A 17,453-nucleotide genomic window follows, 5' to 3' on the forward strand; every position below is an offset into this window, starting at 1 on the left:
TAGGAGTGTGTGGTTGGTACAATCTTAGGAGTGTGTGGTTGGTACAATCTTAGGAGTGTTTGGTTGGTACAATCTTAGGAGTGTGTGGTTGGAACAATCTTAGGAGTATGTGGTTGGAACAATCTTAGGAGTGTTTGGTTGGAACAATCTTAGGAGTGTGTGGTTGGAACAATCTTAGGAGTGTGTAGTTGGAACAATCTTAGGAGTGTGTGGTTGGAACAATCTTAGGAGTGTTTGGTTGGAACAATCTTAGGAGTGTGTGGTTGGAACAATCTTAGGAGTGTGTGGTTGGAACAATCTTAGGAGTGTGTGGTTGGAACAATCTTAGGAGTGTGTGGTTGGTACAATCTTAGGAGTGTGTGGTTGGAACAATCTTAGGAGTGTTTGGTTGGTACAATCTTAGGAGTGTGTGGTTGGAACAATCTTAGGAGTGTTTGGTTGGAACAATCTTAGGAGTGTGTGGTTGGAACAATCTTAGGAGTGTTTGGTTGGTACAATCTTAGGAGTGTGTGGTTGGAACAATCTTAGGAGTGTGTGGTTGGAACAATCTTAGGAGTGTTTGGTTGGAACAATCTTAGGAGTGTTTGGTTGGTACAATCTTAGGAGTGTGTGGTTGGAACAATCTTAGGAGTGATTGGTTGGAACAATCTTAGGAGTGTTTGGTTGGAACAATCTTAGGAGTGTGTGGTTGGAACAATCTTAGGAGTGTGTGGTTGGAACAATCTTAGGAGTGTGTGGTTGGAACAATCTTAGGAGTGTTTGGTTGGAACAATCTTAGGAGTGTGTGGTTGGAACAATCTTAGGAGTGTGTGGTTGGAACAATCTTAGGAGTGTGTGGTTGGAACAATCTTAGGAGTGTGTGGTTGGAACAATCTTAGGAGTGTTTGGTTGGAACAATCTTAGGAGTGTGTGGTTGGAACAATCTTAGGAGTGTGTGGTTGGAACAATCTTAGGAGTGTGTGGTTGGTACAATCTTAGGAGTGTGTAGTTGGAACAATCTTAGGAGTGTGTGGTTGGAACAATCTTAGGAGTGTGTGGTTGGAACAATCTTAGGAGTGTGTGGTTGGAACAATCTTAGGAGTGTTTGGTTGGTACAATCTTAGGAGTGTGTGGTTGGAACAATCTTAGGAGTGTGTGGTTGGAACAATCTTAGGAGTGTTTGGTTGGAACAATCTTAGGAGTGTGTGGTTGGAACAATCTTAGGAGTGTGTGGTTGGAACAATCTTAGGAGTGTGTGGTTGGAACAATCTTAGGAGTGTGTGGTTGGTACAATCTTAGGAGTGTTTGGTTGGTACAATCTTAGGAGTGTGTGGTTGGAACAATCTTAGGAGTGTTTGGTTGGTACAATCTTAGGAGTGTGTGGTTGGAACAATCTTAGGAGTGTGTGGTTGGTACAATCTTAGGAGTGTGTGGTTGGAACAATCTTAGGAGTGTGTGGTTGGAACAATCTTAGGAGTGTTTGGTTGGTACAATCTTAGGAGTGTGTGGTTGGAACAATCTTAGGAGTGTTTGGTTGGAACAATCTTAGGAGTGTGTGGTTGGAACAATCTTAGGAGTGTGTGGTTGGTACAATCTTAGGAGTGTGTGGTTGGTACAATCTTAGGAGTGTTTGGTTGGTACAATCTTAGGAGTGTGTGGTTGGAACAATCTTAGGAGTATGTGGTTGGAACAATCTTAGGAGTGTTTGGTTGGAACAATCTTAGGAGTGTGTGGTTGGAACAATCTTAGGAGTGTGTAGTTGGAACAATCTTAGGAGTGTGTGGTTGGAACAATCTTAGGAGTGTTTGGTTGGAACAATCTTAGGAGTGTGTGGTTGGAACAATCTTAGGAGTGTGTGGTTGGAACAATCTTAGGAGTGTGTGGTTGGTACAATCTTAGGAGTGTGTGGTTGGTACAATCTTAGGAGTGTGTGGTTGGAACAATCTTAGGAGTGTTTGGTTGGTACAATCTTAGGAGTGTGTGGTTGGAACAATCTTAGGAGTGTTTGGTTGGAACAATCTTAGGAGTGTGTGGTTGGAACAATCTTAGGAGTGTTTGGTTGGTACAATCTTAGGAGTGTGTGGTTGGAACAATCTTAGGAGTGTGTGGTTGGAACAATCTTAGGAGTGTTTGGTTGGAACAATCTTAGGAGTGTTTGGTTGGTACAATCTTAGGAGTGTGTGGTTGGAACAATCTTAGGAGTGATTGGTTGGAACAATCTTAGGAGTGTTTGGTTGGAACAATCTTAGGAGTGTGTGGTTGGAACAATCTTAGGAGTGTGTGGTTGGAACAATCTTAGGAGTGTGTGGTTGGAACAATCTTAGGAGTGTTTGGTTGGAACAATCTTAGGAGTGTGTGGTTGGAACAATCTTAGGAGTGTGTGGTTGGAACAATCTTAGGAGTGTGTGGTTGGAACAATCTTAGGAGTGTGTGGTTGGAACAATCTTAGGAGTGTTTGGTTGGAACAATCTTAGGAGTGTGTGGTTGGAACAATCTTAGGAGTGTGTGGTTGGAACAATCTTAGGAGTGTGTGGTTGGTACAATCTTAGGAGTGTGTAGTTGGAACAATCTTAGGAGTGTGTGGTTGGAACAATCTTAGGAGTGTGTGGTTGGAACAATCTTAGGAGTGTGTGGTTGGAACAATCTTAGGAGTGTTTGGTTGGTACAATCTTAGGAGTGTGTGGTTGGAACAATCTTAGGAGTGTGTGGTTGGAACAATCTTAGGAGTGTTTGGTTGGAACAATCTTAGGAGTGTGTGGTTGGAACAATCTTAGGAGTGTGTGGTTGGAACAATCTTAGGAGTGTGTGGTTGGAACAATCTTAGGAGTGTGTGGTTGGAACAATCTTAGGAGTGTGTGGTTGGAACAATCTTAGGAGTGTTTGGTTGGAACAATCTTAGGAGTGTGTAGTTGGTACAATCTTAGGAGTGTTTGGTTGGAACAATCTTAGGAGTGTGTGGTTGGAACAATCTTAGGAGTGTTTGTAAGAATTAATTGTTCCCGACATAATCCCATTAGTGATATGCAAATTAGTGCTAGAAATGTGTGTGTTGGTCAAAAATCCATAATTCCAAAATTATTGAGCAGATTGAGTTGAAATTTGATGGGAATATTCTTAGTGTTTAGAATAAGAATTGTTCATAACATAATCCCATTAGTAATATGAAAATTAGGTCTAAACTGTGTCTTTTTGGTCAAAAATATATAATTCCAAAACTACTGAGCAGATTGTACAAAATGTATGTAAAGAATTGCTGGTGTAATACCATGGTGTAACCAATGTGTACAGACTGTTCTACCCTCAGGAAACAGTCTGTGTTGGGATAACCCCACAGGCCAAAGGGAAACTGATGTATAATGTTACAAGAGTATCATTAGTCAACATGTGTTTTTGTAATATACCACATCAGTAATACCACATTGTATAGAGTATATTGTACATTGTAGACAGTTACATGGACGTGAGTCTTTGAATTGTAAGATATATATGTACATGTACATGACTGTTTCAAATGTAAGATATACATGTACATGTACATGTACGAGACAGTTTTGAAATGTAAGATATATGTGTACATGTACATGTACGAGACAGTTTTGAAATGTAAGATATAATATGTGTACATGTACATGTACGAGACAGTTTTGAAATGTAAGATATATGTGTACATGTACATGTACGAGACAGTTTTGAAATGTAAGATATATACGGTATGTACATGTACATGTACGAGACAGTTTTGAAATGTAAGATATATGTGTACATGTACATGTACGTGACTGTTTGAAATGTAAGATATATGTGTACATGTACATGTACGTGACTGTTTGAAATGTAAGATATATGTGTACATGTACATGTACGTGACTGTTTGAAATGTAAGATATATGTGTACATGTACATGTACGAGACAGTTTTGAAATGTAAGATATATGTGTACATGTACATGTACGTGACTGTTTGAAATGTAAGATATATGTGTACATGTACATGTACGTGACTGTTTGAAATGTAAGATATATGTGTACATGTACATGTACGTGACTGTTTGAAATGTAAGATATATGTGTACATGTACATGTACGTGACTGTTTGAAATGTAAGACATATGTGTACATGTACATGTACGAGACAGTTTTGAAATGTAAGATATATATGTACATGTACATGTACGAGACAGTTTTGAAATGTAAGATATATGTGTACATGTACATGTACGAGACAGTTTTGAAATGTAAGATATATATGTACATGTACATGTACGAGACAGTTTTGAAATGTAAGATATATATGTACATGTACATGTACGAGACAGTTTTGAAATGTAAGATATATGTGTACATGTACATGTACGAGACAGTTTTGAAATGTAAGATATATGTGTACATGTACATGTACGAGACAGTTTTGAAATGTAAGATATATATGTACATGTACATGTACGAGACAGTTTTGAAATGTAAGATATATGTGTACATGTACATGTACGTGACTGTTTTGAAATGTAAGATATATGTGTACATGTACATGTACGAGACAGTTTTGAAATGTAAGATATATGTGTACATGTACATGTACGAGACAGTTTTGAAATGTAAGATATATGTGTACATGTACATGTACGTGACTGTTTTGAAATGTAAGATATATGTGTACATGTACATGTACGAGACAGTTTTGAAATGTAAGATATATGTGTACATGTACATGTACGTGACTGTTTGAAATGTAAGATCAAATACATGCAGGAATTTTATTTAAGTACACAACTGAGAAAATAGCCAAAAAAAATAATCGGTCTAGTAATTTCATTATTGAAACTTGCAATGTTTTGAAATTATATAATTAAGATTGATTAATTTTGACTTGTGTGTATTGCATCATACCTGTAGTTATTATATTCTGATGGTAACTTGCATACATTAGTGTTTATTCAGAATAGAAAAATCAATAATATGCAAAATAGGTTTATATTCTCTGGTAGATATTTGTGTTCATATTAACTACATGTATAATTGAATCAATGTACATATAATACCGACCATTTGACAAAATAGTAAGTCAAAATCCATTTGATTATTGATCATACTAGTATTAAAATTTTTGCACAGGTTCAAGAACATATGTACTCCAACAGATGAAGTAGACTTGGTTGTCAAGACTTAAAAAGTGAAACCAATTACAACCAATTCAAATTTTTTGTGTAGTTATAACTGTTTATATCATAATATAATCTGTGGTTTTGCTTTCAGTGTCTGACTAACTTGTAAACACATGATCCCTGTGGTTTTGCTAACTGATTTCTCACTACCTGCTTGTAATAGTATTAACAGCAGTCAAGTAAGGTGGTTTGAAAGTGTTTCAACTGATTGGTTTAAAAAAATGCATTCAAACTGATTGGTCTCAATGGAGAGTGATAATTTATGTCAGCCTAATTGATAGTATTGAAATGAAGTCAATATATAAATGTTCCCTCAGCCCAATTGATAGTATTGAAATGAAGTCAATATATAAATGTTCCCTCAGCCCAATTGATAGTATTGAAATGAAGTAGATATATCTACAAACAGGCATGCTGATAACTGTCTTTGGGGACGTGGCTAAATTAACTGGTTACCATTGATACTGTTACAAGTTGTTCGTGAGATACATTGTACATGCAGTGAAGCAAAATCACAGATTGTGATGTAAGCAGGCTACATGTACATATGTAGATGTCTTAGGAATCGGTACAAATATTCCAAAATCATAACCCTGTCATGTATTGTAACCCAACAACTTGTCATTGGCTTTCTTCACTAACAGTAGACTCCTACATGTACTGGTATGTCAACACCAACGCTAAAAGTATCAATCATGCTTCAACTCTATTGCAGACAATACACATTTGTGTATTACCCGGTATACATACATGTACATGTACATCGTAACATGTACATGTACCAAGTGAAAATAATGCATTGTGTACTTAAGTAAAAGTTGAGATCTTGACTTTGCCCCTGTAACTACATGTATAAGAGTGCAGTTAACTTTATCACAAGAAAGGTACATGTTTGCAATATATATATATATATATATATATATATATATATATATATATATATATATATATATATATATATATATATATATATATATATATATATATATATATATATATATATATATATATATATATATATATATATATATATATATATATATATATATATATATATATATATATATATATATATATATATAAATTATGTATATTAAAATGTATTATGTCCAATGTAATGTTCCCGCAGGGTTGTTAATATTTCCTATACTGTGATCCTCACATTGTAATACTAATAGACATCTGATTCATTCTTTGAGAGATAGGGAAATGAAACGACACTTTAATAAAGTTTTATAACCTCCTTGTAGAATGCTGACTGTAGTCAAGGTGTACATGTACATTGTATTTCAATACCTACTCACAATCATTATAATGAAAACACTGTGTAATTGCACATATTCTCAATGACACCGACAGTGTAACAAGTATACCATTACTTTAATAACTAGAAAGTCAACCATAAATATGTCAATTTTAGCATTGTATTTGATGGCCTACACAGACCACAATCATTTGTATTACACCAAATTGTAATAAATCACACACTGTGACATACAGAAACAGTTTGAAATATATTATGTACATGTAGCAGTAACTGTAGGCTGTAGTAGTACATGTAAGTTATTGTATTACAATTATGAGAATTGTTAATTCAATTTTTTGTGATTCACATTTAGTTACATTAAATGTAACTAAATGTGAATCACAAAAAATTAAATTAACAATTCTCATACAATCTACATGCATTGCTATAAGGCCAATTTCAGTGACAGTGACCTTTTGACTTTCATGTAGGTGTTTTTCATTAACACATTATCAGTTAGATATATAGAAAATCAAAATAACTTATTAAATTGTGTCAGTCACTCAGCTGGCAGTAGTGGTACATTGTATGTATTAGCTTCATATCGACGTATACAAATGTACATGCCAGTGTATAGAATACATGTACATGAGTTCAGTTAAATTCCCTATTTTGCAATATTTCTTTCTATATGTACACATTGTATTGTAGTATTACTATGGAAGAACATATTATATTGATTAACATGTAAACAAGGTTTACTTTTAGTGTATTGTATCACTGCATTGAACTGCTAAAACTTAGTGAATATTAAGCTGTCATTTACTTCACCAGTCTGCATGCCAACGTGGTCTCTAACTAAACCAGAGAGAAAGTCTTAAAATTGTAACAATACTGTATAGGAACTGTAGACTATTACTTCACTGGAAGCACATTTCATTTTGCAGGAGAATCACATGATGTGTAGTACATTGGTAAAATTGACATGATGTGTAGTACATGTAGTGATCCAAATAAACCCAGTGAATGAACATTTCTACTAGTCCTTTTATTATCTAATACAAGTGGACTTCATGTCTACATGTGTATGTATTGCAGTATACATTGCAAACTAAAGATGTTTAAATTATGTAGATTACATTTACATTACATATGGGTTATGTGTAGCCCAGAGTCAACTGTAATGTAACTCCAGTCCTAAAACTGGCATTACATTACAGTAGTCTTGACTTACATATAAAATAAAACCACAATGGCCCAACTCTACACATACACATAGACTGATTTAAGCTGCTCACACTTGATTTTCATAAGTCAGGTCATAGACCCTCCACCATCTATGGTCAGGTTGGTGGAGGGTCTATGATCAGGTTTAAGATGAAAGTTGATTTTAATTAATTTATTAAGGTGATTTAAAGTCTAGCTTTTGTGTGTGTTACATGAAAGTTGTACTTGTAAGCTAGGGCACCACAGTTGTAGAGTAGTATTGGTAATTGCTTTATAGTATTGTACATGTAATTCTAACTTAGTAAGTATTACATAATTATACTGTATGTTTATTGCAGGTGAATCGTTTGATGGCAATGTGTCCACATCCAAATGGTAAATTATCATATATACTAGATCAAAGAAGACAAGATGCTGTCATAGCATTGGGTATTTATCTATTGGAATCAGGACTACAGGTATGTGTACTACAGGTTACTATGTGTATATCATGTGAAAGTCAGGACTACAGGTATGTGTAGTTCTATATCATATCAAAGTCAGAACTACAGGTATGTGTAGTTCTATATCATATCAAAGTCAGAACTACAGGTACGTGTAGTTCTATATCATATCAAAGTCAGGACTACAGGTACGTGTAGTTCTATATCATATCAAAGTCAGGACTACAGGTACGTGTAGTTCTATATCATATCAAAGTCAGGACTACAGGTACGTGTAGTTCTATATCATATCAAAGTCAGAACTACAGGTACGTGTAGTTCTATATCATGTGAAAGTCAGAACTACAGGTACATATAGTTCTATATGATATCAAAGTCAGAACTACAGGTACGTGTAGTTCTATATCATATCAAAGTCAGGACTACAGGTACGTGTAGTTCTATATCATATCAAAGACAGAACTACAGGTACGTGTAGTTCTATATCATGTGAAAGTCAGAACTACAGGTACATATAGTTCTATATGATATCAAAGTCAGAACTACAGGTACGTGTAGTTCTATATCATGTGAAAGTCAGAACTACAGGTACATATAGTTCTATATGATATCAAAGTCAGAACTACAGGTACGTGTAGTTCTATATCATGTGAAAGTCAGAACTACAGGTACATATAGTTCTATATGATATCAAAGTCAGAACTACAGGTACGTGTAGTTCTATATCATATCAAAGTCAGAACTACAGGTACGTGTAGTTCTATAATATGATATCAAAGTCAGAACTACAGGTACTTATAGTTCTATATCATGTCAAAGTCACAGTAGCTAACATGTTTTCCTGTTTTTGTTTATTTTTGCCTGTAGTAGCAAAGTATAGCAAAGCATTACTGAAAACATTTCAAAGTACAATGTACAGTATGGATGAATTTGTCTGTACTAGTATGTACTCTGTACTCTTAGTCTGTCTTACACATCTGTATGTAGACAATGTATATTAAATAAATAAATAAATAAATAAATGTAAATGTTCCATGTCTGACCATTTAGATTAATTGTTTCTCAACAAATTATAAATTGATGGGATGTTAATATCGTTTGATTACATGTATGTTACAACATGTACAATAGTAAGGGAAATATACAAAAAGTGGTAATTAAATTCATTTAAATTACAGCACTGCAGCTGGGGGTGTAATTTAATGTTAATGCCTGAATATCATCCAGTTCCAATTGTTTCAACCATGGTCTCAGTTCCAATTGTTTCAACCATGGTCTCAGTTCCAATTGTTTCAACCATGGTCTCAGTTCCAATTGTTTCAACCATGGTCTCACTTCCAATTGTTTCAACCATGGTCTCAGTTCCAATTGTTTCAACCATGGTCTCACTTCCAATTGTTTCAACCATGGTCTCAGTTCCAATTGTTTCAACCATGGTCTCAGTTCCAATTGTTTCAACCATGGTCTCACTTCCAATTGTTTCAACCATGGTCTCAGTTCCAATTGTTTCAACCATGGTCTCAGTTCCAATTGTTTCAACCATGGTCTCACTTCCAATTGTTTCAACCATGGTCTCACTTCCAATTGTTTCAACCATGGTCTCAGTTCCAATGTTTCAACCATGGTCTCAGTTCCAATTGTTTCAACCATGGTCTCAGTTCCAATGTTTCAACCATGGTCTCACTTCCAATTGTTTCAACCATGGTCTCACTTCCAATTGTTTCAACCATGGTCTCAGTTCCAATTGTTTCAACCATGGTCTCAGTTCCAATGTTTCAACCATGGTCTCAGTTCCAATTGTTTCAACCATGGTCTCAGTTCCAATGTTTCAACCATGGTCTCAGTTCCAATTGTTTCAACCATGGTCTCAGTTCCAATTGTTTCAACCATGGTCTCAGTTCCAATGTTTCAACCATGGTCTCAGTTCCAATTGTTTCAACCATGGTCTCACTTCCAATTGTTTCAACCATGGTCTCAGTTCCAATTGTTTCAACCATGGTCTCAGTTCCAATGTTTCAACCATGGTCTCAGTTCCAATTGTTTCAACCATGGTCTCAGTTCCAATGTTTCAACCATGGTCTCAGTTCCAATTGTTTCAACCATGGTCTCAGTTCCAATTGTTTCAACCATGGTCTCAGTTCCAATGTTTCAACCATGGTCTCAGTTCCAATTGTTTCAACCATGGTCTCAGTTCCAATGTTTCAACCATGGTCTCAGTTCCAATTGTTTCAACCATGGTCTCAGTTCCAATTGTTTCAACCATGGTCTCAGTTCCAATGTTTCAACAATGGTCTCAGTTCCAATTGTTTCAACCATGGTCTCAGTTCCAATTGTTTCAACCATGGTCTCAGTTCCAATGTTTCAACCATGGTCTCAGTTCCAATTGTTTCAACCATGGTCTCAGTTCCAATTGTTTCAACCATGGTCTCAGTTCCAATGTTTCAACCATGGTCTCACTTCCAATTGTTTCAACCATGGTCTCAGTTCCAATTGTTTCAACCATGGTCTCAGTTCCAATGTTTCAACCATGGTCTCAGTTCCAATTGTTTCAACCATGGTCTCAGTTCCAATTGTTTCAACCATGGTCTCAGTTCCAATTGTTTCAACCATGGTCTCAGTTCCAATTGTTTCAACCATGGTCTCAGTTCCAATTGTTTCAACCATGGTCTCAGTTCCAATTGTTTCAACCATGGTCTCAGTTCCAATTGTTTCAACCATGGTCTCAGTTCCAATTGTTTCAACCATGGTCTCAGTTCCAATTGTTTCAACCATGGTCTCAGTTCCAATTGTTTCAACCATGGTCTCAGTTCCAATTGTTTCAACCATGGTCTCAGTTCCAATTGTTTCAACCATGGTCTCAGTTCCAATTGTTTCAACCATGGTCTCAGTTCCAATTGTTTCAACCATGGTCTCAGTTCCAATTGTTTCAACCATGGTCTCAGTTCCAATTGTTTCAACCATGGTCTCAGTTCCAATTGTTTCAACCATGGTCTCAGTTCCAATTGTTTCAACCATGGTCTCAGTTCCAATTGTTTCAACCATGGTCTCAGTTCCAATTGTTTCAACCATGGTCTCAGTTCCAATTGTTTCAACCATGGTCTCAGTTCCAATTGTTTCAACCATGGTCTCAGTTCCAATTGTTTCAACCATGGTCTCAGTTCCAATTGTTTCAACCATGGTCTCAGTTCCAATTGTTTCAACCATGGTCTCAGTTCCAATTGTTTCAACCATGGTCTCAGTTCCAATTGTTTCAACCATGGTCTCAGTTCCAATGTTTCAACCATGGTCTCAGTTCCAATTGTTTCAACCATGGTCTCAGTTCCAATTGTTTCAACCATGGTCTCAGTTCCAATTGTTTCAACCATGGTCTCAGTTCCAATGTTTCAACCATGGTCTCAGTTCCAATGTTTCAACCATGGTCTCAGTTCCAATTGTTTCAACCATGGTCTCAGTTCCAATTGTTTCAACCATGGTCTCAGTTCCAATTGTTTCAACCATGGTCTCAGTTCCAATTGTTTCAACCATGGTCTCAGTTCCAATTGTTTCAACCATGGTCTCAGTTCCAATGTTTCAACCATGGTCTCAGTTCCAATTGTTTCAACCATGGTCTCAGTTCCAATGTTTCAACCATGGTCTCAGTTCCAATTGTTTCAACCATGGTCTCAGTTCCAATTGTTTCAACCATGGTCTCAGTTCCAATGTTTCAACCATGGTCTCAGTTCCAATTGTTTCAACCATGGTCTCAGTTCCAATGTTTCAACCATGGTCTCAGTTCCAATTGTTTCAACCATGGTCTCAGTTCCAATTGTTTCAACCATGGTCTCAGTTCCAATGTTTCAACAATGGTCTCAGTTCCAATTGTTTCAACCATGGTCTCAGTTCCAATTGTTTCAACCATGGTCTCAGTTCCAATGTTTCAACCATGGTCTCAGTTCCAATTGTTTCAACCATGGTCTCAGTTCCAATTGTTTCAACCATGGTCTCAGTTCCAATGTTTCAACCATGGTCTCACTTCCAATTGTTTCAACCATGGTCTCAGTTCCAATTGTTTCAACCATGGTCTCAGTTCCAATGTTTCAACCATGGTCTCAGTTCCAATTGTTTCAACCATGGTCTCAGTTCCAATTGTTTCAACCATGGTCTCAGTTCCAATGTTTCAACCATGGTCTCAGTTCCAATTGTTTCAACCATGGTCTCAGTTCCAATTGTTTCAACCATGGTCTCAGTTCCAATTGTTTCAACCATGGTCTCAGTTCCAATTGTTTCAACCATGGTCTCAGTTCCAATGTTTCAACCATGGTCTCAGTTCCAATTGTTTCAACCATGGTCTCAGTTCCAATTGTTTCAACCATGGTCTCAGTTCCAATTGTTTCAACCATGGTCTCAGTTCCAATTGTTTCAACCATGGTCTCAGTTCCAATTGTTTCAACCATGGTCTCAGTTCCAATTGTTTCAACCATGGTCTCAGTTCCAATTGTTTCAACCATGGTCTCAGTTCCAATTGTTTCAACCATGGTCTCAGTTCCAATTGTTTCAACCATGGTCTCAGTTCCAATTGTTTCAACCATGGTCTCAGTTCCAATTGTTTCAACCATGGTCTCAGTTCCAATTGTTTCAACCATGGTCTCAGTTCCAATTGTTTCAACCATGGTCTCAGTTCCAATTGTTTCAACCATGGTCTCAGTTCCAATTGTTTCAACCATGGTCTCAGTTCTAGTTAACAGGATACTTTCGTGCTAACAACACAATTTTTAACTTGTGCTTCACAAGTTCAGTAAAGTGTGTTTAAAGTGGTCAGATGGATGAGAATTTGGTATTTAGTTTAGATTTTTAATTCATAAAACAACTTTGCTATATTTTTACTTGAAAAAAAGTGAAGCAACCTATACCAAACTCAAAAAATTGCAAAAATGAAAAAGTGTTTAACATTTTTGTTATTGCACGTACGATATTAACATTTTTACACACATTTTTTTTTTTAGCTTTTTACAATTTGTTGAATTACAAACATGGACTTTGTCAATGCTGTTTAACATTTTTTTCAAGTAGGAAAACATGGGAAAATTATTGTGTAACTCGAATATCCTTGTACTGTGCGCCCTCATCGACCATGATAGAGATAACCATTCATTGACGTGTGACTGCAACGCTCTGTGTGACTTCACGCGTCAACGAACATATATCTCTATGTGGTCGATGAGGGCGCACAGTACAAGGTTGTTCGAGTATGATGGAGTACGTTATGTAGATGGTATCGGTACATACAAAATAATTCATTTAGTGTCGATTTTAGTAAAGCGAAGTTCCGAGGACTGTGAGAGAGTCTATCCAAAGACCTGTTCTGTACCACTTCATTACAGAGTGATTTCTACTGAAAGGGGTTTAGAATTTGTTTATTAACATAATGAGACAGTGTACAGGATTACAATGTACATGTATGTAAGGGATGATCGCATAATGTCACAGGCTCATTAAACGAACTTTGTTCATTTAGGGGGGAGGGGGTCTGGCATCAATGCGATTGCTGAACTTCATTTTTGCACTTGCCAAATTTCGAAAACTTTCATGCTTTGAATGATAACAGCTTCTGTATTTACTACTGAGCTATTGATAAGTTGCTAAAAATTTTCTTCTAATGTGAGATACAGTGCTTGGTTTATAGTTAGTATTTTGATGTGTTTATCATCATCTCAGTATTTAAAATAGGTTCAGTGACCACTACTATTTTCATCATAGTTTATTAGCTCCCGTATGGGAGGTAATCTCGTGGTGATGTCTGTGTGTCGGTGTGTATGTGCAGAAATTTGGTTCCACTGATATCAAAAAGTACTGAAGCAAATGTTCTGCAATTTACAATGTGCCATTGCCAGGCTGTAACTTAGTGTTGATTAGTTTTTGGTGGGAGTGACTTGCATAATTAATGATAATTTGCATAATTAATGATTTATAAAAATGGGGCTATATATGCATAAGGGCTGCACCAAATTCAACGAAACTTGCTACATCTACGGATCAAACAAAGATATAAAAGCACTAAAAGATGTTAATTTGTGTCAAGTTAATTAAGGGCTAATTTGCATAATTAATGAATGTTTGTAACTCAGGTTATGTATCCAGAATGGCTTTATCAAATTTGATGAAACTTGGCAAAGATATTGATCATACAGAGATATGATAGTTCTTAATGAAATTAAGTGCTGTCAATAAATTACTTATTTGCATAATTAATGAACTTTGTCAATTAGGGCCTATACCAAGAAAGACCGCCAAATTTGATGAAACTTGCAAAGATATTGATCATACAGAGATATAATAGTTCTTAATGAAATTTAGTGCTGTCAAGTAATTGCTCATTTGCAATTAACTTAACTTTGGCAATTAGGGCCAAAACCAAGAAAGTTTGCACCAAATTTGATTAGAAAAGTCTATCCAGATCTAGAATATAACCTGAATATATTAATTGCCAACAGTTATGGGAAAGTGAAAATAACCAATTTGGGATTTTCAAGCTTGGTGATAGAGAGAGAAGTACAACATGTACATATGTAAAGCTGGAAAACACCATTAGTGAGTTGTTGAGGAATTCATGTAGACGACTGTATATAGACATGACGTGTACATGATTTTGGTGTTATTAACAAACAAAAATGTTCAAAGGATGACAGCTACTAGCTAGGAAATTATGTAGATTAAATGATCTATGTACATGTATTTCAGTCTGTATGCTAACAACATAAGATAAAGTTAGATCCAGTATTTGACCATAGTTGTCTTTTATTTTGTATTCAAAGCATAAAGATAATATTGTACCATATTTACTGGAATTATTGAAAGGATTCCCCAAGGCAATATGGATTGATGATCCTATACTACAGACAAGAGGAAGTAAGTTGATATCAATCTATAGAACATTACATTGTAGTACATGGATGTCGTTAGCGCAACTGAACTAATAAAGTACAATAGTGCTATAGGCACGGTGTGATATCTGTCTGTCTGTCTGTCTGTCTGTCTGTCTGTCTGTCTGTCTGTCTGTCTGTGAGTGTGTGCATGATTTAAACTTGAAAACTGCTGGGTCGATTGTTTTGATATTTCTAACCCTAACCCTAACCCTAACCCTAACCATTTTGATGTCTAGCTGGGAAATTGTTCAAATCAAAATGATTGCATCAGAGGTGTGCGTTTTTAGTTGTCCGGGACGGGGACTTATGGATTGGGTTCCGTCTGTCCGTGCGTCCGTGCATCCGTCCCTCCGTCCGTCCGCAGCCGTTTCTTGGAGATGCCGGGACCAATTTTTTTCAAACTTGGTACAGGGGCAACATACAATGGCATACATATGCACGTCAATCTGTTTCATGATACGATCCAATATGGCCGCCTAGCAGCCATTTTGTTTGCAAATTTTCCCTGTCTAAAGCCATAACTCAGACCTGCGTGAACAGATTTCATTCAAAGTTGGTATTAGGACAGCGTTCTATGACATACATGTGCATATTCATTGTTGTCATGATACGATCCAATATGGCTGCCTAGCAGCCATTTTGTTTGTGAATTTCCCATGTCCAAAGCCATAACTCAGACATGCTTGAACAGATCTCATTCAAAGTTGGTATTAGGATAGTGTTCTATGACATACATGTTCATATTCATTGTTGTTGTGATACGATCCAATATGGCCACCTGGCAGCCATTTTGTTTGTGAATTTTCCATGTCCAAAGCCATAACTCAGACATGCTTGAACAGATCTCATTCGAAGTTGGTACAGTAAAACGTCGATTATCCGAACGTCGAATATCCGAATTGATCGGTCATCCGAACTGACTACGTGTCCCCCGAAAAAATCTATTGTTCCGATGTCAAAGTAATGTTTCGGTAAAAATGTGAAGTTTGATGAATGACGATCGACATGTGAATGAGCGCGGTTTGTCTTGGAGCTACAGTGTGTATTGTTTGTAAACAATCACTGTCCACCACTTGAATGACGTGATGTTAATGACGTACGGTAAAACAAAAGACGACTACATCGAGTGTGTTGGAACGATCACACCTTCAATAACATCTCAATAAAGTTGTTTTCCTATTGACCACCCGTTGTCTTTTGTCTTTTGTATGATTCATAAAAGATTTGAAATGATTGTGAAATGGTGAGAACGGCATGTCACACTCTGACTAAAGTGATGACTTTCAAACAACTTGTCGGCATGAGATGTAACGCAACCGTAGTTGCGGCATTGCTACTTTGACCATTGACTGTGATACCGAAAAGATGATTGTCGGTCAGAAGTGAAAGGAGTTCCGTTTCTTTTTCCAATAAAGATTTTCAAAGGTGTAAAACTTTTTCAGCTTCGGCCTACCTATAAATCTGCGATGTCTAGGAAGGAATCCTCACTCGATCGTGAAACTGAAGATAAAGAAAACAATGTCCCGTGTGAACCAGTACCATTGCACGGCGAATCGGCAGCTGTGTTTTCTCTGTGTTTGTTATGGCTAGAGTCGCAGCCTGATTGTGAACCTACCCAGTTGTTATTGCTCCGTAGTTTACACAGAAAAGCAGCAGACAGCCGTGCAATGAAACAGAAACCCCTGACTTCGTTTTTCTGAACTTTATTTTTTTTTAATTGAGTGGCTAAATTGCGGACACATCGTTTGTACAAATTGATACAATTTGATTACATTTACATGTCAGTGAACACTATTTATAGATGCAACCATGACAACAGTGCATTCTTATCAGCTGTCCACCACGTCGTCGTCTTTCTTGTAAATACGTCTTTTGATTTCTTCTACACATATTCAATTCACAGTGTCGTTTTCCTATCATATTCAACTCTTTATTTAGTTTTAGTATTAAATAAGTACAGTTCATTAAAAAGGTTTCTATGGAGTACGGTATGTTTCATTTGTCAGAGAGTGCATGTAACATGTGTAAGTGTGATATGCAGCGTACGTGTACATTCATTCTGTATGAGTGCGACCTTTTGACCCCACCCCGTCCCATTTCGATGCAGATCGCATATCGCATATCCGAACTGACCGCATATCCGAACTAAATGCATGTCCTCGTAAGCGTTCGGATAATCGACGTTTTACTGTATTAGGATAGTGTTCTATGACATACATGTGCATATTCATTGTTGTTGTGATACGATCCAATATGGCTGCCTGGCAGCCATTTTGTTTGTGAATTTTCCATGTCCAAAGCCATAACTCAGACATGCTTGAACAGATCTCATTCAAAGTTGGTATTAGCACAGTGATCTATGACATACATGTGCATATCCATTTTCGTCTTGATACAGACCGATATGGCTGCCTGGCAGCCATTTTGTTAGTGCAGTTTTCCATAACTCAGACATGCTTGAGTAGGTCCCCCCACCCTACCCATCCTTTATTGTT

At 36.7% G+C, this 17,453-nt stretch overlaps 1 protein-coding gene across 1 annotated transcript in view; it reads left to right on the forward strand.

Annotated features, from left to right (window-relative positions):
- Positions 1-17,453, forward strand: part of LOC144449831 (phosphatidylinositol 4-kinase alpha-like) — a 197,398-nt gene that overhangs the window by 8,042 nt on the left and 171,903 nt on the right. The window contains exons 2-3 of the mRNA XM_078140404.1: positions 7,952-8,071; positions 14,848-14,941. Of these exons, the coding sequence (XP_077996530.1) occupies positions 7,952-8,071; positions 14,848-14,941 (214 nt within the window). The remainder of the gene's footprint in view (positions 1-7,951; positions 8,072-14,847; positions 14,942-17,453) is intronic.

Source organism: Glandiceps talaboti, chromosome 18 (genome assembly GCF_964340395.1).
Source record: "Glandiceps talaboti chromosome 18, keGlaTala1.1, whole genome shotgun sequence".
Taxonomy (NCBI): domain Eukaryota; kingdom Metazoa; phylum Hemichordata; class Enteropneusta; family Spengelidae; genus Glandiceps; species Glandiceps talaboti.